The following is a 27876-nucleotide window of genomic DNA, read 5'->3' as shown; positions in this document are numbered from 1 at the left end:
TGATCTAGGATAGCCACAGCTGGGACAATTCAACTTGCCTCCACCAGATCCTTCATCCTACAGTAGGGTTAGAGCTTGATCAGACAGCAATGCCATGGTTTCAGGCGAGTGCAAGCGTAAAGTACTCTTAAGAAGCCTATGCTCAGAAATGGAGGTAACAAGTCACAACAGATCTGAACAAATTCCTCTGTGACATAAACTCCTGAGTAAGCAATGGAAAACTTGCAAGGTGGAAGCATCTGATTCATTGCTGAGCTGCAACTTGCTCAGTATGAATTCTGTACACTTGCATCACTTGTATTCTCACTCTGTACACTACTACAATTCCAATTATAAAATGCTTCCCTATCAGATTATATAAATTCACAAAGAGAAATGACTTCCTCTGGATAAGTAAAGCATTTTCATCTTCATTACCATCTGGTTTTTGTTAACATTTACTTCCAAGCATAATGTAGTAAGCTCTGCTTTATTGTCTGTGTTTCATTCCGGTAAACTTGGGAAAACGGAAAAGACTTCCATATTACTCTCTCTCTCTTTTTATTTCATTTCTAAGTTGAAGTAAGAATATGATCCCAGAACACGATCCTGGGATCATGTTTCACACTGAAACTCATAAAACTCAAAAGCAAAAGCACTAGTATTTCCAACTCACATTCAGAAGAAACATCCATAATTTAATTTGGTGTATGAGGCCAGAACAAAATACTGAGTGCCCCCTTGGAATAGTTTCTCAAAAATGCTGATGCCTCACTCCTACCGGATCTAGATATATTTATAACTTGTGCTCCTTATGTGAATGGCTGGGACTGGCCCACCAGTCCTGTCCTCCTACACTGCTGACAGCCATAGCCTGGCAAACATTCACTGTGTGCCCACACTAAATACATAAAACTGTGACAACACATGGGGGCTGAGAGGTGGATAACTGTTATCGAGAGGCTCTCTATACCATGGCTATACCATCCAAAAAATGTATTCTCCCAGATGCCCAAAATGAGGAGAAGGAAGGAGAAATAAAAGGTGAATGGGGAAAGGGAGGAGAAGAGGATATTACTGATATGAGCTCAGTGAAGTCTGATGAAATGATCCTAGTTTAAATCCCAAATAATCCTTAATAAAAGGGAGTGAAGCTTGAAAGATGTGCAGTTGATATTTTATCTCTTTGTCCTGCTCACAATATGGGGCTTCCCCGGTAGCTCAGAGGTAAAGAATCTGCTTGCAGTGTAGCAGAAGCAAGAGTCACAGGTTCGCTCCCTGGGTCGGGAAGATCCCTGAAGGAAATCATGGCAACCCACTTTAGTATTCTTGCCAGGAAAATCCCACTGACAGAGCAGCCTGGCGTTAAAACATTCCTACTGATTTTGACTTTCAATAAAGTTATGGTACAGATCTCATATTCTTCGATGACTTGCCCTGTGACTACATTAAAATATTAGCCCATTATACCTTAGCCTCAACACCTTATATGGTGTAGACTCTGCCTTCTTCTCCAAACTCAATTCATATCATTCTCACCTTTCCTAACAACCAACAAAACGTCAGTCCAACTGCACTTTCTGTCCCCCAAATACGCTGTATTCCATTCTCTTCTTAAGGTCTTGAAATATGCTGCTATTTTGGCCTGGAAAGCTCTTTTCCCTCAGGATGCCTTATGTGTACAGTATCTCAACTAAAATATCACCTCTTCCAAGGCTTTGTCCACTTATTTTACACCCCTCTATTCTCTATCCTTTTGCTTTATTTTACTTTATTCTTCACAGTTATTACTATGTAAAACAATATTAACTGACTAGCATCTCTATACCATGTCTACCTCCCAGCACTCACCTCCACCTGAATGTAAGTCCTGTGAAGGCAGAGGCCCGGGCCACACAGGGTGCCTGACACAGTGCACACACCATATCTGTTGACTGATCTAAGTATCCGGACCGATCTCCTACGGCTAAGTCCATTGCTAATTACTATCCTCAAGGGCCAAGGAGAAGCAAATCAAACTGCAGACCATCTGAATGTATTAGTGACAGGTTTCTCTAAAAAGTAGTAAAGAATCTGTATAACTGGAGGGGGAGGGTCCCTAAGGTTAAAGCCCATTTATCTTTCATACAGCCTTTTTGAAAGCCCAATTTGTACAGTGTAAAAAGAAATCGGAGCACATTTTCAAATGTAAAATATACCGGTAAGTCAGTGACTTGGGCAGGGGATGAAAGACTTGTTCTTCCAAAGAATGAGACAAACTACATTTTACACCCAGTATAATAACATCATGCCCTAGAACTTTACCCAAACCATGTCGAGGATAAAACAAAGTTAAATAGATTTCAGGTTTCTTTACACCCTATTCAAAACCATTTAAAGGTTTACTGTGAATTGCAATTGCTGGCCTCAAAACATGTAACACTCAAAGTTTCTCAAACTTTTTTGATCATGGATGTCTTTCTTCAGACGACTAATTTATGTATACTCAAAATCCATTTGGGGAAAGCTTCTGTAGCCCTCATAAAAGTTATTGTGTTAGCAACTATTACAGTCACCATTCAGCATCATCCTTAATAGTTCTGAGAACAAGATGTTTTCTGTTTTTCCAATGGCTTTTATTCAGCTCAAGTTTTTAACCAGAGTAGTTTAGATCCTCTGTGTTTTTTACTTTCTCCCAACATTAACATCAATCTACATATTTTTTCTTACTATACTGTATAAAGTCTCTAAATAGTTATAGGAATCTCTGTCCTGCTTCCTATTTAAATGCAAACAGTACGCCAATGTATAATAAAATATTTACTTTAAATTTTGGTAAACAGCTTTTATCAGTCTTCAGTAATTTCTTCCTATTCCTAGAACTTTTACTGGCAAAGATTACTAAAGCCTATCGAATCTCAATTTTATTATGTAACAAAATCATATGATTCTTCATCTCTAATTTTTTAAATATTGAATTATATTGAAAATTTCTTAATGGTAAAATTTCCTAATTGTAAAATATCCTTGGATTCCTAGGATAAACCTTACTGGACCATGGAACACTAGTAATAATTCAGATTAGCTGCTAAATTTGTTTTCCTAAGGCTAAGTAAAGAATATGGCTATAAACACACATAATTTAAGTATTTGGAAAGATAATAAGATAAAGATAAAAGGAAATAACTATATAATTCTATTTACCATAAAGTTTAACCAAATGTACTATCCTGTTTCAGTCATATTCTGTATATTCTCAATTTTTAGTTCCTTTTAGATCAACTTATTTTCTAAACTGCATAATGAATGTGAAATTATATCTTTTGTCTATTATTTTAAAGATTAATTCTAAGAAACATAAAATATCAGAGAATATGAATAGCAGTTGTGAAAGGCAATGACGTAAATTACAAATATCAAAAAACAAAAGGATGAAAAACAAAACAGCCTAAAAGCAAAGACATTCTTTTTTATCTAAAATATAATAGTGTTTCACCTAAATAACACCATATAAATGTTTTTATTTTTAAGATTTTTTCACTGCAATTTTCTCTGTAGTGTTACAAATAACTCATTCTTGTAAATTACTCAATACCAAAAATGAACCATACAATGTAACAATATAGGAAAAAGCTGTTCAAATATTCCCTGTAATATTCTTGAATCCTAAGCCAACAAATATAATTCAAAAGAATCTTAATAACCATTTAATCAATTTTTTCAGTTATTACTACCAAAAACCATCATTTAAGCAACAAATTGATGTAAGCTATTACATTCAGATGGAAATCAGCCTTTACTATAAAAAGTAGCAAACGTTGAGTCCTCTGAGTCCACTCAGCAGCATCAATCGATCGGTCCACTGTGCTCCCTAATAAACTCTACTGGGATTCAACCAGCTCTCATTTCCACAGCTTTCACATTCATTTAAGCAAACCTTCCATGTCAGCTGAATTCAAGGTAAAGTTGAGAACAAGAATATATAAACATAAGGATTCTTAATATCCTATCTCTTACTTTACTGGCAAAACTGCTACAATATAAATGTTAAAGTAAATACTGAAATACAAGAATGTATCAGATGAATCATCCACAATACTCACGCATCATTTGAGCAAGTCATAAATTCTCCCTTTATTTTGGGATGCCATGATCCAGTATGAAGCATTGCTGTGTGGCCCTTGGAAAAAAAAAAAAAAAGAAAGAAAGGAAAAAAAATCCTTAAAAAATGTAAAATAAACAAACTGACCAAAAGTTGACATATTGTGCTTAAAAGTAAAACTTTTTAGTCCTCTCCGAGTCACATTATTTTAATTACAAACTAATATTATTTGTTTTATTTCATAATATGCTTCGTTTATTTCATTTTGTTTATTTTAATTTTAATTCACCATGTAACCCCTTCTCCCCAGGAATCAGTACAGTGCTTATATACAACAGATGCTTAGAAAGAAAGGAAAGAGAGGGGAAAATGACAGCTTCTTTTTAGGAAAGAAGTAAAAAGAAAATTCACAATAAGAAAGACAATGGGAAAAAGTCAGTAGGAAAGAATTAAGGAGAATAGGAATTATTACAGATAAACAAGACAAAAGCAAGAGGATGGGGGGGGAGGGGAATTTCCACTTCTTTAAAATGTGTATGTGAGAAAAGAAAAAGCATCTTTAAAATGATTCAGGAAGATTAGCCCTAACTAAGCATGGAGCATGATATAAAAACACTGTAAATAAAACAATGTGATATTGGTATAAAAGCTGACATACTTACAAAATCCATCACAGAATATATATTTCAAACACAAAACACACATACACGCACTCACACATTTCCCTCCTAGGTAGCAAAGTAAGTTAGAGTGGTCTCATACAATAATGCAGGTTCAAACGGGGCAGAAAAGAGCCTAATACTTTTTAGTGTAATAATAGCAAGGCCTCTTATTCTGAAAGGGTCCAAAACAAAGCTAAACTCAAAGGAGTGAAATGTGCATATCTAAGTGACTTAGAAGGAAAATAACTGTAGCTCTCTGAAAAGACTGAATTGGAACTGGAGTACCCACACATAGGCCTGGAGATCATCTCTAGCCCAAGCTGCCCGCAACGCCTCAATCATATCTGGTGAACTCTTGACTTTCTGCTCCTGCTAACAAGGCACAGATAGCGACCAGAGATCGGGATCTCTTCCTGCAGTAGGAAAGAACGGACTGAAGAAGTGCCTGGAGGGACTAGACAGAAAGTTTGAGATTCCACTTTCCCTTCCTGAGCTGAATATAGTCAACTATCAACTTTGACATTTCCATTTGCATGTAATAGGCATTTCAAACATAACAGGTTCAACAGAGTAATCTTGATTCTTTTTTTAAAAAAACTTTTTCTTTTATATTGGAGTAGAGCTGGTTAACAATGTTGTGATAGTTTCAGGTGAATAGCAAAGGGATCCAGCCAGCCATACATATACATATATCCATTCTCCCCTAAAATCCCCTCTCATCCAGGCTGTTACATAACATTGAGCAGAATCTTGAATCTTACTGCCCACTTCATTTGCAATAAACTTCTTTCCTAGTTGCTAAAGCTACAAACTTGGAAAGAAAGTGTTAGTTACTCAGTCGTGTCCGACTCTTTGCCACCCCATGGACTGTAGCCCACCAGGCTCCTCTGTCTACAGAATTCTCCAGGCAAGAATACTGGAGAGGGTTGCCACTTCCTTCTCCAGAGGATCTTCCCGATCCAGGGATCAAACCCAGGTTTCCTGCATTGCAAACAGATTCTTTACCATCTGAGCCACCAGGGAAGCCACAAACTTGGAAGTAATCCTTAAATATTCCAATAACCGTAACCCCTAAACCCTCCTCTCTCTATACACCCAGATCCAATCCACTAGCTAGTCTTGTCAGTTCAGCCCCAAACACATCTCAAACCTATCCACTTCTTTCCTTTTCCACTACTACAACTCTTAGATGAACCAATATGTCTCTGCATCAGTTATTATACAGTATGATAGACCTGTTACTAATCTCTCTACTTTTACTCTTGCCTAATGTGCTCTACAAAGCAATCAATATAGTCCTTTAAAAATATGTTTTTTAAAATGCCACTGCTTTTTATCCTCCACTGGCTTTTCAACCTCTTTATATAGTGTACAAAAACTGACATTTTCCACCCCAGCTTTCTTTACAACTTCACTTACTTTGTGCTCCTTCTTGCCAAAACTCACTACACCTCACTGGTCTTTCATTTCCTGATACATGACGCTCTTTCCCCACATCAGGGCCTTTACACATGCTTTACTGTTTGCTAGAAAGCTCTTTTTCTGCTTCTACATGACTGACTTCTCCTCACTCTTTCAATCTCACTTTACATGCCACTTATACAAGTAAGTACTGTCTGGCCCTCTAGCTAAGTGAATATTGCTCGCTTCATTCTTCTCGACCAGAGTACCTGTCCATTTCCTTGATAACACTCACCATAATTTGTAATGCTATTAACTTCTTGATTATTGACACTGTGGTTAATGTTTTACATATTCAAAAAAAAATAATGATGGAAGAAATCTGAAACAAAATAAACAGAAACAAGTGAACACCACTGCATTTCAAATGAATAACAAATATACCAAAAAGACAAAAAGAGGGTAATAACCCAAGAAACTATAAACCCTGTAGTGGGTTGAATGGTGCCCCACCAAAAAATATGTCTATATCCTAATAGCTGAAACCTGTGAATGGACCTTATTTGGAAAAATAACATTTTCAGACATAATTAAGAATCTCCGGATTGTCTGGGTCAGTCCTAAATCTGATAACAAGTATCCTCAAGTATCCTTATATCTATCCTCAGAAAGTAGAGAAGACACAAAGAGGAGAAGAGGGAAGCAGAGACTGCAGTCTCACAGCCACATGCCAAGGAATGCCTAGCGTCACCACAGGCTAGAAAAGGCAAGAAACAACTCTCCCAAAGCCACTGGAGGGAATGTGGCCATCCAACACCTTGATTTCAGACTTCTGGCCACCAAATTTTGAAAGAACAAATTTCTACTGTTTTAAGCGAGCAACTGTGTGTTAATCTGTTACAGTAGTCCTTGCTGTTGTTGTTTTAGTCGCTAAGTCATGTCTGACTCTGTGATCACATACACTGCAGCTTACCAGGCTCCTCTACCCATGGGATTTTCCAGGCAAGAACACTGGAATGTGTTGCTATTTCCTTCTCCGGGTGATCTTTCAAACCCAGGAATGGAACCGGGATCTCCTGCATTGGCGGGTGAATTCTTTACCACTGAGCCACCAGGTCTGATCACAATGGTGTGATCACTCACCTAGAACCAGACATCCTGGAATGAGAAGGCAAGTGGGCCTTAGAAAGCATCACTACAAACAAAGCTAGTGGAGATGATGGAATTCCAGTTGAGCTATTTCAAATCCTGAAAGATGATGCTGTGAAAATGCTGCACTCAACATGCTAGCGAATTTGGAAGACTCAGCAGTGGCCACAGGACTGGAAAAGGTCAGTTTTCATTCCAATCACTAGGAAAGGCAATGCCAAAGAATGTTCAAACTACCACACAATTGCACTAATCTCACATGCTAGCAAAGTAATGCTCAAAATTCTTCAAGCAAGGCTTCAACAGTACATGAACCATGAACTTCCAGATGTTCAAGCTGGATATAGAAAAGGCAGAGGAACCAGATATTGAACTGCTAACATCCCCTAGATAATTGAAAAAGCAAGAGAGTTCCAGAAAAACATCTACTTCTGCTTCACTGACTTTGCCAAAGCCTTTGACTGTGTGGATCACAACAAACTGCGGAAAATTCTGAAAGAGATGGGAATACCAGACCACCTGACCTGCCCCCTAAGAAATCTGTATGCAGGTCAACAAGAAACAGTTAGAATTGGACATGGAAAAATAGACTGGTTCCAAATCGGGAAAGGAGTACGTCAAGGCTATATAATGTCACCCTGCTTATTTAATTTATATTCAGAGTACATCATGAGAAACGCTGGGCTGGATGAAGACAAGCTGGAATCAGGATTGCTGGGAGAAATATCAATAATCTAAGATATGCAGATGACACCACCCTTATGGCAGAAAGTGAAGAAGAACTAAAGAGCCTCTTAATGAAAGTGAAAGAGGAGAGCGAAAAAGCTGGCTTAAAATTCAACATTCAGAAAACTAAGATCATAAGATCCGGTCCCATCACATCATGGCAAATAGATGGGGAAACAATGGAAACAGTGAGAAACTTTAGTTTTCGGGGCTCCAAAATCACTGCAGATGGTGACTGCAGCCATGAAATTAAAAGACACTTGCTCCTTGGAAGAAAAATTATGACCAACCTAGACTGCATGTTAAAAAGCAGAGACATTACTTTGCCAACAAATGCCCGTCTAGTCAAAGCTATGGTTTTTCCAGTAGTCATGTATGGACATGAGAGTTAGACTATAAAGAAAGCTGAGTGCTGAAGAAGTGATGCTTTTCAACTGTGGTGCTGGAGAAGACTCTTCAGAGTCTCTTGGACTGCAAACCAGTCAATTCTAAAGGAAATCAGTACTCAATATTCATTAGAAGGACTGATGCTGAAGCTCCAATACTTTGGCCACCTGAAGTGAAGAACTGAGTCATTGGAAAAGACCCTGATGCTGGGAAAGACTGAAGGTGGGAGGAGAAGGGGACGACAGAGGATGAGATGGTTGGGTAGCATCACCAACTTGATGGACATGAGTTTGAGTCAGCTCCGGGAGTTGGTGATGGACAGGGAAGCCTGGCGTACTGCAGTCCATAGGGACTCAGAGTCGGAAACAACTGAGCGACTGAACTGACTGACTGACTGAGCCACCAGGGAAGCCCTATAGTAGTGCGGGGTACATGCATGCTAAGTCGCCTTCAGTCATGTCTGACACTTTACAACCCCAAGGGCTGTAGCCTACCAGGCTCCTCTGTTCATGGGATTCTGCAGGTTTAAGAATACTGGAGTGGGTTGCCATGCCCTCCTCCAGGGGATCTTCCCAACCCAGGGATCGAACTCTTGTCTGCCTGCATCTCCTGCGTTGCAGGTAGATTCTTTACTCATTGAGCCAACTGGGAAGCCCACAGCAGTCCTCCTAGAAAACTACTAATACATACTCTGAGTCTAAAGACCAAAAGAACTGTAAATGAGTATGGCATTCCAGTTAATATATTTGTTCCTTTTTTTGCAAATGGTATGCATTAACAATTCTAGAACTGCTTTCAATATAAATGGAGATTTAAGCAAATGAGGAAATATGTTGGCGATAATAGGAGCTGAGTTTCTAGCTGTTGGAGAAGGGAGTTACTAAACTGGCAAAGGCTAACAGAGTTTTGCCAAGAGAATGCACTGGTCATAGCAAACATCCTCTTCCAACAACACAGGAAAAGACTCTACACATGGACATCACCAGATGGTCAACATGGAAATCAGATTGATTATATTCTTTGCAGCCAAAGATGGAGAAGCTCTACACAATCAGCAAAAACAAGACCGGGAGCTGACTGTGGCTCAGATCATGAACTCCTTATTGCCAAATTCAGACTTAAACTGAAGAAAGTAGGGAAAACCACTAGACCATTCAGATATGACCTAAATCAAATCCCTTATGATTACACAGTGGAAGTGAGAAATAGATTTAAGGGACTAGATCTGATAGACAGAGAGACTGATGAACTATGGACAGAGGTTCATGACATTGTACAAGAGACAGGGATCAAGACCATCCCCATGGAAGAGAAATGCAAAAAGGCAAAATGGTTGTCTGAGGAGGCCTTACAAATAGCTGTGAAAAGAAAAGAAGTGAAAAGCAAAGGAGAAAAGGAAAGATATTCCCATTTGAATGCAGAGTTCCAAAGAACAGCCAGGAGAGATAAGAAAGCCTTCCTCAGTGATCAATGCAAAGAAGTAGAGGAAAACAATAGAATGGGAAAGACTAGAGATCTCTTCAAGAAAATTAGAGATATCAAAGGAATACTTCATGCAAAGATGGATTCAATAAAGGACAGAAATGGTATGGATCTAATAGAAGCAGAAGATATCAAGAAGAGGTGGCAAGAATACACAGAAGAACTGTACAAAAAAGATCTTCACGACCCAGATAATCACAATGGTATGATCACTCACCTAGAACCAGACATCCAAGAACGTGAAGTCAAGTGGGCCTTAGAAAGCATCACTACAAACAAAGCTAGTGGAGATGATGGAATTCCAGTTGAGCTATTTTAAATCCTGAAAGATGATGCTGTGAAAGTGCTGCACTCAATATGCCAGCAAATTTGGAAGACTCAGCAGTGGCCACAGGACTGGAAAAGGTCGGTTTTCATTTCAATCCCTAAGAAAGGCAATCCCAAAGAATGCTCAAACTACTGCACAATTCCACTTATCTCACATGTTATAAAGTAATGCTCAAAATTCTCCAAGCAAGGCTTAAGCAATATGTGAACCGTGAACTTCCAGATTTTCAAGCTGGTTTTAGAAAAGGCAGAGAAACCAGAGATCATATTGCCAACATCCAATGGATCATCAAAAAGCAAGAGAATTCCAGAAAAATACATACTTCTTTCTGCTTTACTGACTATGCCAAAGCCTTTGACTGTGTGGATCACAATAAAATGTGGAAAATCCTGAAAGAGCTGAGAATACCAGACCATCTGACCTGCCTCTTGAGAAACCTGTATGCAGGTCAGGAAGCAACAGTTAGAACTGGACATGGAACAACAGACTGGTTCCAAATAAGGAAAGGAGTACATCAAGGCTGTACATTGTCACCATGCTTATTTAACTTACATGCAGAGTACATCATGAGAAACACTGGGCTGAAAGAAGCACAAGCTGGAATCAAGACTGCAGGGAGAAATATCAATAACCTCAGATATGCAGGTGACACCACCCTGATGGCAGAAAGTGAAAGTAAACTAAAAAGCCTCTTAATAAAAGTGAAAGAGGAGAGTGAAAAAGTTGGCTTAAAGCTCAACATTTAGAAAACTAAGATCATGGCATCTGGTCCCATCACTTCATGGGAAATAGATGGGGAGACAGTGGAAACAGTGTCAGACTTTATTTTTTGGGGCTCCAAAATCACTGCAGATGGTGACTGCAGCCATGAAATTAAAAGACGCTTACTCCTTGGAAGGGAAGTGATGACCAACCTAGATAGCATATTAAAAAGCAGAGACATTACTTTGCCAACAAAGGTCTGTCTGGTCAAGACTATGGTATTTCAAGTGGTCATGTATGGATGTGAGACTTGGACGGTGAAGAAAGCTGAGCACAGAAGAATTGATGCTTTTGAATGTGGTGTTGGAGAAGACTCTTGAGAGTCCCTTGGACTTCAAGGAGATCCAACCAGTCCATCCTAACGGAGGTCATCCTAAATGTTCATTGGAAGGACTGATGCTGAAGCTGAAACTCCAGTACTTTGGCCACCTCATGCAAAGAGCTGATTCATTGGAAAAAGCCCTGATGCTGGGAGGGATTGGGGGCAGGAGGAGAAGGGGACAACAGAGGATGAGATGGTTGGACGGCATCACCAACTCGATGGACATGAGTTTGAGTAAACTCCAGGAGTTGGTGACGGACAGGAAGGCCTGCCGTGCTGCTATTCATGGGGTCGCAAAGAGTTGGACATGACTGAGCGACTGAACTGAACTGAACTGAAACGGGAAAAAGGGGAAGATTAGAATAAACTCTGCGGTGTTTGACTGAAACTGGGGATATCAATATGAACTCATGGTTTTTAATAGGTAGATGTAAATACAGGGGTAAATGTACATTTCTAAATTATTCTCTTGCTTTACATGCTGCAAATGTCTAGAAACAATAACACCTCAGCAAACGTAGTGAAGAGATCCTTGTTGCCAAATATCATTTTCCCCTAAAGGAACCAGGGCTCCTTGGAGAAATGATTCTTTCTGGGGCTGAGGTAGGAAAAGTACAAGATGAATACAGAATATATGATTATCCTAAAAAAATAAGGGAGTGTTGCAAACATGCTGCTGCTGCTGCTGCTGCTGCTGCTAAGTCATGTCAGTCGTGTCCGACTCTGCGACCCCATAGATGGCAGCCCACCAGGCTCCCGTCCCTGGGATTCTCCAGGTAAGAACACTGGAGTTGGTTGCCATTTCCTTCTCCAGTGCATGAAAGTGAAAAGTGAAAGTGAAGTCGCTCAGTTGTGTCGCAAACATGATGAGGATATGCTAAAAAGATAAAATGCAAATTGGAGGGGCCTTTCACCAGTTAAACCTGGGACAATTAGGGTATCAAAATAAATAATGAAAGTAATGATTGTAAACCACTGTCTAAAATAAGAACCCTTGAAAGCATATTAATAAAGAAATAAATAAGAGAAAGTTCTTCCTTACAGAATGCTGATTAATAAATATAAGATAAATGATAGAAAAATTTTTGCACAATTTTGCAATCATCAGAGTAATATTCAATAACTGATTCAAACAAAACCATCAATGGACTCTCAAACCAATGGAGGAAAGTCTGATAATGAACAGGATAACGCCATGGTCTCAAGATTTCCCTGCAAATTACACAGCAATTACAAAAAAGGTAATAGCTAGCAACTTTGTACTAAAGAAATTTGGTAGGTATAAGGTACTTTCTGATATGAAGAAGCAAGGAGAGTAAAATATTATTTTGGGGTCAGTCCTTCTAGAAATGCATACCCTGACTCTAATTATGAGGAAAAACAGACAAAATTGAATTTTACATTTTACAAAATAACATGGGTTATAGTCTTCAAAAAAAATCAAAGTAAAAGAAGTTGGGGGTGGGGAGGTATAGGAACTACTCCCAGTAAAAGGAGACAAAAAGGCATGATGATCGAACTGGTGAGAAAATAATTATGAAGGAGATAATGGAGCTAACTGATGAAACTATTGATTATGGATTAAATAAGAGTATTTTATCAATATTAAATTCATGATTATATAAGAAGATGAACATTATTAGGAAAGCCACACTAAAGAATTTAAGAGCAAAGGAGCATGATGTTTGCAACTTATTTTCAAAAGTTGGGTGAAATTAAACACACACACATAATTTTTATGTATGTGTGTGTGCATATACGCCTAAGTGCCTAGAGGATGTATAAGTAGGGGGAAGAAGGGAAAGAGAGAAGGAGGGAGAGTGTTGTGTTAGTTATGGGAGAAAGGGAGGAAGAGATGGGGGGATAAAGCAATGGGACAAAATGGCAGCAACTGGTGATTCTGAAAAAAAGTATAAAGAAGCTCTGTGTACTATATTTTACAAATTTTCTGTAAATTTGAATTACACCAAAATAAATACTTGAAAATACATATATTCTGGCTGCTCTCTGGAAAGTCTGTTGCAGAAACAACAGAGGAATATTGGCTTCCCTGACCCTACACCAGGGAAAGGCCAGTAACAAAGAGGCACAGTGCCTCCTCCCAGGACCCCAAAGCAGCAAAGGCAGCAGCCCCAATGCAGTAGAACACTTTTAATGTCCCATGCCCTCTACCAGGCTAACATTAGTGACTAAGTCGATCGATCACCTATGGCTTCTCACCACACAGCAGCATTTGTAGGACAGAACCTTTCTGATAGTCTGTGCTTTACATCGGGATTAATGCCAGCATGCAGTAGCAGCGCTCCCTTCCCCACCAACTCACAGACATAGCTGCTGAGGGGTGGGAAAAATATGATGTCCCCTTCCCACTCCAGCTTTGCCCAGAGGCATACCCAGTTATAAGAGCTACTACATAACATAAAAAGAGTAAGCTTCTGGTTTTCCAGCAAGAACATCAGAACAATAAACCTCTGACAACAGAGGGCAAAGGGGAAATTAAGGGCTTAACAAGTAAGAAAGCTAGGACAAAAATATCATTTAAATCTGTATAAGAAGTACTGAGCTCACTGCTGAGGTAAGCTTATATGTGTAATACATGAAACTTGTCAGAAGCAACTTAAGAAAAGCGCTGAGATCTCAAAACACCGCAGACTACCACCGAGGTTCCACATAACCTCCTGGGTAACATGCACATGAGACAAACCAGAATAGCATACAAAGGCATAAATACCTTGGAAATTAAACCTATATTGGAAATAAAAACAGCTAACATAAGGCCGGTCAGGATATACAGTCTAAAACTAATCAGGTTGACTGTCAGCTAAAAAGAAACCACATAGTCACATAAGCAAAAATAAAAAACTTCTAGCAGTCTCCAGAAGTTTTAGACAGGAGCCTGCATCTCATAACACAATATTCAAAGTGTCAAGAATACAATCCAAAGTTAAACACACAAAAAATTAGGAAAACCTAACAAGGCCTCAAGGAGTAAGACATGCTAAGTCACTTTGTAGTGTCTGACTCTTCGAGACCCTTTGGACTGTAGCCCTCCAGGCTCTTCTGTCCCTGGGGATTCTCCAGGCAGGAATACTGGCATGGGTTGTCATGCCCCCTCCAGGGTATTTTCCCGACTCAGGGATCAAACCCATGTCACTTATGTCTCCTGAATTAGCAGGCAAGTTCTTTACCAATAATGTCACCTGGGAAGCCCCAGGAAGTAAGATGAAAGATGCCAACCACAAGATGACCCAAAAGTTGGAATTCTCAGAAAAATACTTTAAATCAGTGTTTACAATCATAATACAAAAAGGGAAAACAGACAGTTTTGAAACAAAGGCAAAGACAGACATGCTCAGCAAAGAAAAACTAACTAATTTTTAAGAATGGAAATTTGTACTGAAAGACACAATAATGGAAGTTAAAATTCACTAGAGGGGCTCAACAGTAGAATGGATACATCAGAGGATAGAGTCAGTGAACTTGAAGACAGATAATTCAATCTAAACAATAGAAGAAAAAAAAAGAATAGGGAAACAATGAGCAGAATCATAAAGATGTTTGAGACTATATAAAAAGATTTAGTATTCCTGTTATATAAGACTCACAGATGCAGAAAAATATTTTGAAGAAATAATAGCTAAAAATTTCCAAAGTGTGGTGAAAAAAGTAAACTTACAGATTTAAGAATCCCAGTGAAAGCCAAACAAAATGAACTAAGAACAATATTTAATGTAAGACATTTTTAAGGTACTAAGAGAAAAACTGCTGTTATTGTTCAGTTGCTCAGTCATGTCCGACTCTTCACAGCCCCAAGGACTGAAGCACGCCAGACTTTCCTGTCATTCACCATCTCCTGGAGCTTGCTCAACTAATGTTCATCGAGTTGGTGATGCCATCCAAACACCTTTCTGTCATCACCTTCTCCTCCTGCCTTCAATCTTTCCCAGCATTAGGGTCTTTTCTAATGAGTCAGCCCTTCACATCAGGTGGCCAAAGTATTAAGAGTTTCAGCTTCAGCATCAGTCCTTCCAATGAATAGTCAGGATTGATTTCCTTTAGGACTGACTGGTTGGATCTCTTTGCAGTCCAGGGGACTATCAAGAGTCTTCTTTAACACCACAGTTCAAAACCATCAATTCTTTGGCATTGAGTCTTCTTCATGGTCCAATTCTCATATCCATACATGACTACTAGAAAAACCATAGCTTTAACTAGATGGACATTTGTTGGCAAAGTAATGTCTCTACTTTTTAATATGCTGTTTATGTTAGTCATAACTTTTATTCCAAGGAGCAGGTGTCTTAATTTCATGGCTGCAGTCACCATCTGCAGTGATTTTGGAGCCCAAGAAAATAAAGTCTGTCACTGTTTCCATTGTTTTCCCATCTATTTGCCATGAAGTCGTGGGACTGGATGCCATAATCTTCATTTTTTGAATGTTGAGTTTTAAACCAGTTTTTTCACTCTTGTCTTTCACCAAAAGGCTCTTTAGTTCTTTTTCACTTTCTGCCATAAGGGTGGTGTCATCTGCATATCTGGGGTTATTGCCAAGTTAAATGTACAGAAAATGCACTTTAGAAGCAAAGGTGAAATAGAGACATCCTAAGATGAAAGAAAACTAACAGAACGTGTCACCAATAGACCTGCTTAAAAAGAAATGCTACAGAGGGAATTTCCTGGCAGCCCAGCAGTTAGGACTTGGCACTTTCACTGCCAGAGGCCAGGTGTGATCCCTAGTCAGGGAACCAAGATCCCACAAGCCTCACAGCATGGCCAAACTGTTTTAATTTTTTAAAAAATAAAATGATACACAAAGTGAAAACTGGTCACATAATTCATTTAGAAACTTTTTAAAAGAATAAAACACTTCAAGAATTATCTTATTATTTCAAGAATATCTTTACTATTATTTTTTTCTTACTTTAATTCTCATTGGTTTATTATTTCAATAATTTAACCCAAGGATAATCATGAAAAGAAAGAAAAAGTTGGAAGACTCACTTTTCCATTTTTCAAAATTAATTACATGTTAATGTTAGTAGTAGCTTTATTCATAAAGCTTTGTTGGCAAAATATGTTTTGCCAATGGGACAGATGTTTAGTGAGAGGGAAAGAAGGAAGTAATGAAGATGTTTCAAGAAGGAGAGAATAATCAACTATGTCAAACACTGCTGAGAGTTACAGTGTTTGGAGAATTGAGAACTGACCACCAGTTATGAATCACATGATGGTGGGGTGGCATGAACAGGTAAGTGAGTTAGTGTTGAAGTGTGTGTTGGTCACTCAGTTCTGTCTGACTCTTTGTGAACCCATGGACTGTAGCCTGCCAGGCTCCCTGTCCATGGAATTCTCCAAGCAAGAATACTGGCATGCGTGGGCATTCCCTTCTCCAGAGGATCTTCCCAACCATGGGATCGAACCCAGGACTCCCACAATGCAGGTGGATTCTTTACCACCTGTGCACCTAAGGTACTAAAAGACAGTAATTAAACTGCCTGGAAAATAGATTAAAATCTGTAGAATTGTCAGAGATCCCATTCATCTCTTTCCAAAACAGAAATTTGTCTGTCTTTGCTTATTTAAGAAAAAAAAAAAAAAAACTTCTAGTGCCACCCAGTAAATACGTGTCTGATCTAGTTTCACTTCATTAAATGTCTACCTCTGGCCCCAGAAAATAGCTCATGACTTGCAACAAAAGGAACACCTCAATATCCATGAGACATGCCCTGCCCTCAGGGACTTAGATCCTAAACTGCCTTGGCTTCCTCAATCTTGCACACTACTTCACACTTTTATGCTCCCTCTCAGCTTAACTCAGCTCCACCTCCACTGACATCTCTTCCTGGCCCCTTAATTTAATGTGTAGCGGGCTCACCTCCCAGTCAGTTCCTAGTTTACCATCTTCTTCTACTCCCAGACTCAGGAGTCACTGCTTCTCAGCACAATGGGCGCTACTCAATCCAGTTCTTTTTTCTTTTTTTGCAGTATAGCTTTTGGGGGGTGGCTTTTTTTTTAATTGGAGGATAATTGCTTTAGAATGCTGTGGTGTTCTCTGCCATACATCAATGCCAATCAGCTATCTATCTATCTATCTATCTATCTATCTATACCTCCTCCCATTTGGAATCTCACTTCCTATGCTTTGTCCTAACAGAAATCCAGCCTATGCAGATCTTGAAGGCAGGCTCCAGAAGAGAGGTCTTTTAGTGATATGTATTGATTAGAGTTGAAATAGCATCTAGAAATATAAAGTATATTTCTAACAGGACCAAAAGAGGATGATCCCTACTACAGAGGACATTAACATAAAACACGATCACCTTAGTCGTTGAGTACACAGAATATGAGCACAAATAGTAAGTTAAACTGAAGAAATACTAAAAGACTATGAATGCTGTTTCTTGTTTGTAAAGACAAGAGTATGACAAAGGCAATGGGAATGTTAAACACCCTTGTGTTAAAACAGTGACCAAAATTAGTCATAATAGAAAATGAAGTTCAACTGAGGATTCTTAAATGAATCTATAAACAGATTCAGCATCATGGCTCACATTAGTGGAAAAAAAATTTTAAGTGACACTTATTAAAGAACAGTCAGTGATGAAAACACTTTTTCATCAAATAAACTAGGTTTTCTCTCTTTCTCCTTTATCTAAACATAGGCACTCCTAGGGAAAAAAAAAAAATTTCCTTCCTTTATTTAACAGTCTGGAAAGAGCCTACTAGAAAGAATGAAGCATCTATTTATTTCTCATAATCTGCTAGACTGTGCATACAGAGATGACATCATCAAGCCATTATCAATACCAAGACCACTATTGGTTTCATCTAATTCACACGCGCTCATGCACTCATGTGCACAGAGGTGTGCTGATCTACAGTTATCAATCCATACCCTCATGACAGCCTCATGACAAAAGCTGTGACAGCTGCCCCACCACAGTGCCACTTGTAGTCACTGAATGAGGTGAGGCTCTGTGACCCATAAAATGAAAGTAGCCATGTATTTGGCATAGTGAGTTAACTAGCAGAGGCAACTCCTCTGAAGAGAGGAAATGCTTCAGGGAATGTACTATCAGCTTTAATCCAAAAGTTCTCCTTAACTGGAGTCCATTCATGGCTTCAGAAATCTTCAAACTTCCTAAAATTGTCAGCAAAAGTTTGTGTCAGTATGTTTTGCTGGAGAAAATGTTCATAGCCTAATTTTGGGAGTTGGCAATCTTCTTCTCTAATGGACTTGTTTTTCAGTCACTCAGTCATATCCAACACTTTGCGACCCCATGGCCTGCAACACGCCAGCCTTTCCGGTCCTTCACCTTCTCCCAGAGCTTGCTCAAACTCATGTTCATTGAATTGGTGATGCCATCCAACCATCTCGTCCTCTGTCATCCACTTTTTTTCCTGCCTTCAATCTTTCCCAGCATCAGGGTCTTTTCTAACGAGTCGGCTCTTTGCATCAGGTGGCCGAAGTACTGGAGCTTCAGCTTCAACATGAGTCTTTCCCATGAATATTCAGGATCTAAATCCTTTAGGATGGACTACATAGTAACTATTTTAGGCTTTCTGGGTCACATGGTCTTTGAAGGAACTACTCAAACTCTACCACCATAAGCACAAAAAGCAATCACAGACAACCGTAAGTGAACAGGCATGGCTGTGTTCAGTAAAACTTTTACTTACAAAAACAGTGCAGGCTGGATTTGGATCACAGACTGCAGTCTGCCAAACCCTGTGTAATCCATCACATTCTTAGTCATTCCCTTCTATGAATCAAGGACTCTGAAATTCAAATCTAACTACTGAGCAACTTTTAAATACATGTGAAGATACCAAAGAGATAGATTCATTCTTCTTTGATCGACTCAACTCCAATGACCTTTTCTCCAAGATATTGCAGTAGCTCCAACTATAGCTAACTCTGTCCACAGATGGTTCCATTTCTGGAATCACAAATGTTCTTTTCAACATCCTAAATTTCAACCAATCACTCAACATAAACCTGAGTGTCCTTTGCTGTACTTATAATGAACAACTTTTATTCTGGAATAAATCCCTCTTCCTCAGCATTGTATTCCATTCAAACACCTCACGCTCATAAACAGGCTCAAGAAGATCATAGCATGCATGCATACTAAGTCGCTCAGTCATGTCCAACTCTTTGTGACCCCATGGACTGTAGCCCACCAGGCTCCTTCGTCCACGGAACTATCCAGGCCAGAATACTGGAGTGGGTAGCCTTTCCCTTCTCCAGGGGATCTTCCCTACCCAGGGATTGAACCCAGGCCTCCTGTACTGCAGGCAGATTCTTTACCAGCTGAGCCACAAGGGAAGCCCAAGAATATCATATGAATATGCCAAAGACTCTTATAACTTAGATTTTTTAACCCTGAATGCTCCCACAAGTCTTAACAATTTTTCTCTCACACTATCAATAGCTATTCTAAGCCTTTACTATTCTACATAAGGCCTCATTCCATTTCCTAACACAAAACTAGGAAATGATTCAGTGGCTACACGGCGACACCTTCAATTTCTTATCTAAGGCCAACCACTTGTAAAGGTATCTGCATAAGAGCCCAATCTCATCCCTCTATTTCCAATGTGAATAAATTTCCTCCTCCCACTCAAAGCTAAGTCCTACTCTGATGCTTGACCTCCCTCACTACCACCTCCTTGGGGGACTTTCATTATTACTTAGTATGTATGGCATTTGCAGGACTGTATTAGTTTCCTATTTCTGTGTAACAAATTACCACAAACCTAGGTGCCTAAAACAACTCTTAGTTTATTAGCTAACAGTTTGGGAGGTCAGAAGGCCAGTCACAATCCAGAAAGTTGAATTTTCTGCTCGGGGTCTCAGAGGCTGAAATCAGGATGTTCGGAGGGCCACATTCCTTTGTGGAGGCTCAAGGGAAGCATTCACTCCCAAGCTCACTCAGGCTGCTGGAAGAACCCAACTTCCTGTGGTCTCAGGACTAAGATGCCTATTCCATTGCCTCTGTCAGCTGCGAGCTGCTCACAACATCTAGAAGCTGTGTGCCTTCCTCACTACATGGATTTCTCCACCTTCAAAGCCAACAAATGAGAAACTTCTCTTTTTTTACCTGATTAGACAAAGCCATTCCCAAAATCCTTTGCAAAACAGTCCCTTCTTGACATATACACCCTACTATATATAAAAGAGATTAACTAATAAGGACCTACTATACAGCACAGGGAACTCCACTCAATACTCTGTAATGGCCTATATGGGGAAAGAAACTAAAAAAGAGTTGGATATATGTATATGTATAACTGATTCACTTTGCTGTGTACCTGAAACAGACAGAACACTGTAAATCAACTCTACTCCAATAAAAAATTTTTTAAAAAACAATGGGGGGGGGGATCCCTTCTTGATATATATCTCTTGCTGAAACAGCTAAGAAATAAAATCCTTAAGCTTCCTAGAAGTCAACTGGTTTGATTGAGAAAATAAAATCTGTGAGGCACATGCTTCATTTCTTGAAGGAGCCTTTAGTGTAACTGAATATTCTGACCTTTTGATCTTTCTGAAGTTTTAGCAAAAGGTTATACAGCACACCCTGGGCTTTTTGTCGGTGTCACACTTTCAGAAACAATTTCTTCACTTTAACATTCTTTGCCATATGGATAGGCTCAAAATTAACTAAATCATCTAGTACTCGTTTCTGTTTAACAAGACTTCTCTCAATTTTCCTTTTGTTCTCATCTTTTACTATAAGTAGCAAGAAAAAACCAGGCAGTACTTTCAACATTTTGCTTGGAGATCTCCTTGGCTATAGCTATCTATCCAACTTTATCATTCAGGTTCTGCTTGCATATTCAAAGCCTGAAAAGAGAATCCCTCTCGAGTCAAATCCCTCAAATTTTAAAATCTTTTTTTGCCAGGAAGAGATCAATCCCTTTTAAGGGCTCATCTGATTAGGCAAGAACCACTGAGGATAATCTTTCTTTCTTAAAGTTAACTGTGAAGACAATATAATCTAATTGCAGAAGGATCTCATTATACTCATCGGTCACATCCACACTCAAGGAGAGGGGCAGGGAATCTTGGGTGCCACACTGGAATTCTCCCTACAGGGACTATTATGTAGCAATTTTGAAATTACTTTCTATGTACAATAGGAAGTGTTGTTCAGTTGCTAAGTCATGTCCAACTCTTTGAGATCCCATGGACTAGCAGCACACCAGGCTTCCCTGTCCCTCACTATCTCCCAGAGTTTGCTCAAACTCACGTCCACTGTGTCGATGAAGTCATCCAACCACCTCATCCTCTGTTGCCTCCTCCTCCTGCCTCAATCTTTCTCAGCATCAGGGTCTTTTCTAATGAGTCAGCTCTTCACATCAGGTGGCCAAAGGATCGGAGCTTCAGCTTCAGCATCAGTCCATCCAATGACTATTCACGGTTGATTTCCTTTAGGATTGACTGATTTGATCTCCCTGTTGTCCAAAGGACTCTCAAAAGTCTTCCCCAGCACCACAATTCAAAAGCATCAATTCTTCAGCACTCAGCCTTCATTATCGTCTAACTCTCACATCTGTACATGACTACAGGAAAAACCATGGCTTTGACTATACGGACCTTGAACAAACGAGTAAATACACTGGTGATGCTGGAGGACAAGTTTTTCACTGGAGAAGTGAAATACAAATACTGAATGGGGAAAGGCTAGGAAGTTGGATTCAGATTGGATGTATCACAGTGAACTCATGATTTTTTTAATATATTTTGCTTATTCTTTGGTTGGTTGGTTTATCCCTCCAGCCCCAACTCTGTCTTCTGAAATATTCTAGAAGATTAACACCTCAGCAACAATGAACATAAGCAGTGCCCTAGATCTTGATTTGTAAATAGAATTCCCAACTCAAGAGAGCCACGGAATGCTAGAAAAATCAGAACAGAATAGTACAAGGTGAGCCAGCAACATTTTGTTGTGCCAGAATGTAAGAAAGTACCCCCGAAATGATGGGGATATGTCAAAAGGATAAAAACCAGTGTAATGGAGTTTCTATTAGAGAAAAAGCTCTGGAAATATTCAGAATTTGGAAAAAAACACAATGTATTTTAAATGAATTCATTTTTTAGAGCTATATTTGCAGTTAAAATTACCAGTTACAACTGCTTGAGGAAATAAAAATATACCTAAAATCCACAGTTTACAATATTTTACTCCTAAGAAACAATATTTACCATTAAAAGGACATGACTAAAATATTTCATTTCCAAGTAATAAGGGCAATTTTTTGGAGAGGTTTTATATCAGAATAACTACATGTACTATTCAAACATAAATAAAGCATTTGAAAGTACCTTTTTCCCCAAATTCCTTATAAAACTTCTAATTTCCGTAATTAAAGTACAATCATAGAGAAATGGCCCACTAAAATGTCCAAGCGTTATAGTGTCCCCTGGGCCTGTCCTCTCCCACTGTAGCCAAGTAATTATGAAATAAATGGCACAGAACCGTTATTAAAGTTGAAAAGGGCCGAAGGTAAAGTATGGGTCTACGAGTTTAAAAGAATAGAGAAAAACATTCTTTGGGACTTCCCTGGTGGTCCAGTGGTTAAGACTCTGCACTTCCCCTGCAGAGGCCTGGGTTCAATCCCTGGTCAGAGAAATAACATCCCACATGCTGTTGGGGGCCAAAAAAAGAAAAACACTCTCTGACTGGAAGTAATATACTAAAATTCTGGTTTAGAATAAATGAGTTTTAGATGGTAATATAACTACAGTTTTTAAAGTATGTGTTTGAATGGTTTAAGGGCTGATTCTTGTTTATCCTTGTCCTACTTTCCTAGTGACTTAAACCTGAAGAAGTAATGTCCCATTTTCCCAGATAATATAAGCAATAAATCCTATGAACTCGAGATCAGTGATCTTCATATTTTAAAGAAACAGCCGAACCTGATTTTCAAAGAATATCTTATAAAGAACTTCCAAAAAAAAAAAAAGAAAGAAAAAAAGAACTTCCATACGGAAAACAGACAAAACTGGAATCTCTCTGGCTGAAGGAGGCCCCCTGCCCCTCACTCCCACTCTGAGGCCTCGCATTCCACTCTACTACATAGCTCCAAACAATACCTTATGTAAAGGTTCTTGTGTGATCAGAAAAAAATGTTTTTCAGATTCATAAAGGAAAAAAGGTATACAAAAATGGAAATCTTAATTGTGATTATATTTGGATTATAGAATTATGAGTCATTTTCCCTTTTCAAATTTTTAACAGTCAATAAAAATTATTGTTAAAAACTCAATAAATTAGTTTTTGAAGGTATAAATAAAAATACTCTCCCTGTAATGCAATATGTAACAGAAATACATATATCTGTATACACACACACACACACACACACACACACACCACTAGAAGCATACCCCCAAAAAAATACACACATTCACATAAAGATATAAAGAGATAAAAATCTCACAGTATAACAATTTAAAAACATAATTAGAAAGGCCTGTTTATATTTGAAGTACATAATATTTTATCATAACAGATCAGATATATTTAATAGTTTCTTTTAATGCTCTATTGGTTGAACTTTCCAGTAAAGCCACAAGTTATTAATTACTCTTTGAATCAGAAAAAAGTTTTAAAAGTTAAGAAAAAATGTCCCATGAAATCTGCTTCCTTCAAATAATAATACTTGCATTTCTAAAACCCACCACTCAAGTCAAGGAGTACAATTAAGCTAAAAATAGTATTTCCTAAATAAACAGTCAATTATATGTGCTCCTGAGAAATAGAGAGAGTAAGTATTAACCATGATTTTGAAATCAAAATAGAGATAACATTAGACAAGATTGAGAGAGTCAGAGTATTAAGTTAAAATATACAGTTGTTTTTCGCATATTGGTAATTAACTTAATATTTTAATTTCCTATATATCTACATAGCTTTATCCACCTTCATTCTACTTTCCCAATTATTTTACTATATGTATTATATACATATGTATATATATATACTTTTATATATATATATATGTTCAGTCACTAAGTCATGCCTGACCCTTTTGTGACCCCATGGACTGTATGTAGCTCACCATTGGATTTTCTAGGCAAGAATACTGGACTTGGTTGCCATTTCCTTCTTCAAGGGCTCTTCTTGACCCAGGAGTCGAACCCATATTTCTTGCTTTGCAGGCAGATTCTTTACCACTGAGCCACCTATATGTGTGCCTGTGTGCTAAGTCACTCAGTCGTGTCTGACTGCGAGACTATGGACTGTAGCCCGCCAGGCTCCTCTGTCCCTCGGATATTCCATGCAAGAATACTAGAGTGGGTTGCCATGTCCTTCTCCAGGGGATCTTCCCAATCTAGGGATTGAATCTGTGTCTCCTTCGACTCCTGAACTGCAGGAGGATTCTTTACCACTGAAGCCACAAAATCAGCCCACTTGCACGTGCATGCCTGTGTGTATATATGTGTGTGAAACTGAAACTGCAGAAATAGCCAGATATAGAACCACCAGATCCCTTTCGTCTTGAAATTTTCTTGGCTAAAATTTAAATCCACAAAGTCTTAGTTTTTGTAATGTAAGAAGCCCTGAGCAGCTGAAATATTAGTAAGAACTTAGAAACTAGCAAAAAGAACATCTTTTCCTCACATTTTTAAAGAAAAATTGTCTGTGGTAACCATAAACTAAAAAAGAATAAGTTAAATAAGAGTTTTTAAAGCTTTCATTTCTACAAACTCATTGTTTAAATAAAGTTTGGCATTCTCAAAAAGCTTCAAATCAAACAGATAAAAACAGAACGATTTGAGTGTAAGACAGAGAGGCTGATCTGGAGCACTGTCTGCTTTATTTTCTTATCACCATCACCCTAAAAAAACATCTTTGGTAGATACTTTAGGGAGGTGATTTTAAGATAAGAGGAGAGAAACTCTAGTGGAATACATCAAAGGAAAAAACCACTATTCAAGTCACCATTTCAATACAATTGCATATAGCATTATGTTTAAGTTATATCTGAATGCTGTTTGAACCATCTAACACACACTGGACACTCAATGAACAGCCAATAAACAAAAGGAAAGCTATGAGACTGCAACCGTCAGTAGGACTGTGAGGTATTTCAGTAGACTTCAGCAGAGGGCAGTTTGAAATACACTGTATTAATTTATAGCAGAAATTATGGCAGCAACAATAAGCTGTGAGTAAATGTGCATGGAATTAATTAAATCACTAAAATATTCTGGGTCATACTTACCTTGGTATTGGCCATATCCACAATATACTGGTCTCCTTTTATACATTCCATTACTTCAAAACCATCTCTGTCAATCACTTTGGCCTGAGAGCTTCCAGATACAACAAGTATCATGTCTCCCGTGTTACTGTACTGTAATGACTTGATCTGATGGCTACGCAAAAAAAAAAATAAGAAATTCTGGTAAGACACAGAGTATGTTTATACTTTCACTCCATTAAGCACTGTCAGAAAAAAAACTTCAACTATACAAATTGATAATTCTATAAAATCAGGAACATCACCCTCAAAAGGGCCCTCAACACCAGTGGCTATCCTATTAAGCTCTCCTCTCACTCTCCACAGCAATCTATTAAAAACCTCTCTACTCACCTTAAATCTTCAACCCACATAACTCCCCATCTCTAGTTCTTGCTTCTTCCTGCTTTGTCCCAGAAGAAACATATAAGGACTGCCTCAGTGTGCTCTCATTACTGTTATAAAATGTATCTGCTTCTGAACTCTTCCCTTGCTTCTTCTCTTTGATTACAATGATGAAAATGAACCTCTTCCTGCCCAAGGCATATCGACTACCTGTATTTTGGATCCCACCTCTTCCAGTCTCCTTGGGAACTTATGACTAACCTCTCTCTCCTCCCCTTCTCAGCTAAGCTATCTAAACAAGTTTTCATCTCCTCCCTTATTTCTCTAGCACCCAGGTGGCACTAGTGGTAAAGAATCTGGCCTACCAATGCAGGAGACACAAAAGACCTGAGTTCAATCCCTGGGTCGGGAAGATCCCCTGGAGAATGGAATGGTAACCCAATCCAGTATTTTTGCCTAGAAAATTCCAAGGCCAGAGGAGCCTGGCAGGCTATAGTCCATGAGTCACAAAGAGTCAGACACAACTGAGCATACACATACACACACATAGAGTATCCTTTTCACCCTCACCACCCCACTGAAAGTGATCCTGCCACTGTGGCTATAGTGGATGACCACCCACATCAATCCTTTCAGGACTGAAGTACTCATTCCCCAGCTTCCAGGATTTAAACTGCTGGTGGCTTACAACTGAAGTCTCAGGAATTTCTCTGAATTGCAGAGAACTCCCTCATCCAAGGCTATGTTACTATCCCAAAGCAGCCCACATTTAAGGACTGGCCAATGTGTAGTAAAATGGCCCTGCCCTCTGGTTCAACTGGAATACCTCAGAAGGGTTATTCCAGCTTCAGATCTCCCTTTGGAAATCAGTTGAGGTTTCTGTTGCAACCACCTGGCAATTCAGTTCCTTCATCTTCCTAATGCTGTTTTCCTCACAGCTTCTCTCATAGAAGCACTCCTCCAGAAAGCACTACTCCACTTCTCTCCAGAAGCACTCCTCAACAAACCTCCTACATGCAAATCCTGAAGCTTCAAAGTAAGTCTTGGGAGAATCAAACCTGAGAGGGTTGATATCAAAGTAGACCTATGGAGCTATTCCAAAATAAGATTTTAGAGTGATGTCAATCATGGACTGGTTAGCAATGAGGACCCCTTCTCTGGTGGTACCTAGTCGCTGATGAGCTGCAGCAGTGCAACTGCGTTGCTAAAACTGTTGGGTGAGAGGGAAGGCACTGGCTGGTGCAATATTTCAGGCATTTGAGAGTACAGGAAAAGAAGTAATTGAAAGGATTGTGGAACTAGGTAGCTATGGCTAGGGGCAGTAAATACAATGAAGAAAGTAAATGAAAGGCTGAGGATGGTCATCACCAACTAAAGACTATAGTGTGGAGGCTGGAGTGTCTATCTGGCAGCACATAAAGACAGGGTTATCGCTCTCTCAGCTAAGTGCTGTGCAGTCACTGATCCCGCAAAGCAGGTGTTTCTACCTCTATTAGGAAGGAAGACCAAAAGCAGTAGACATTCACATGTAAATCAACAGCAGCATACATTTACATGCTTCAACCAGAGCTATATTAATTTTCTAGTCCTCTGTCTTAATATAGTCCCAAGGGACCTGGATGACCTGGACAATACAAAGAAATTCATGCTGGTCCCAGATCTCCATGATAGCATGTTAACTGTATCAGGTGAGCAAACTGTATCAACTACATTGGTTAGACATGCTCTCCAGGAGATGAGAGGTAAAACGTAGAAAAGATCAGGAGACTGAGAAAAGAAGATATGGGATGATCCATGTAGACAAACAAAAGTAGAAATCAAAAATGAAGCTCTTTGTATTACATGTTAATCCCAGAAAGCATCAAACTTAAAAGAGGCAATGAACCACCATGCAGACAAAGTGAGTTGGCCGGTTCAGTTGACACTAGCTAGCTTTTGTCCTCATCCACCCTACTCTTAATGCAGTAGGCTCATAAATGAACCGGTGGTGGCGGGA

At 39.0% G+C, this 27876-nt stretch overlaps 1 protein-coding gene and 1 non-coding gene across 2 annotated transcripts in view; one reads left to right on the top strand and one right to left on the bottom strand.

Annotated features, from left to right (window-relative positions):
- The window catches only part of WDR70 (WD repeat domain 70), a 276786-nt gene that overhangs the window by 165472 nt on the left and 83438 nt on the right, over positions 1 to 27876 (bottom strand). Inside the window, exons 8-9 of the mRNA XM_070476595.1 lie at positions 25518 to 25671; positions 4062 to 4138 (exon numbers count right to left, since the gene is read on the bottom strand). Of these exons, the coding sequence (XP_070332696.1) occupies positions 4062 to 4138; positions 25518 to 25671 (231 nt within the window). The remainder of the gene's footprint in view (positions 1 to 4061; positions 4139 to 25517; positions 25672 to 27876) is intronic.
- TRNAG-UCC (transfer RNA glycine (anticodon UCC)) lies at positions 22847 to 22918 on the top strand. The gene has a single exon. It is a non-coding gene; the product is annotated as a tRNA-Gly (tRNA).

The sequence above is a fragment of the Odocoileus virginianus genome, chromosome 14, assembly GCF_023699985.2.
Source record: "Odocoileus virginianus isolate 20LAN1187 ecotype Illinois chromosome 14, Ovbor_1.2, whole genome shotgun sequence".
Classification (NCBI taxonomy): Eukaryota; Metazoa; Chordata; class Mammalia; order Artiodactyla; family Cervidae; genus Odocoileus; species Odocoileus virginianus.
The sequence above is the reverse complement of the archived record's forward strand: the minus strand, read 5'-3'. Positions and strand labels throughout refer to the sequence as shown.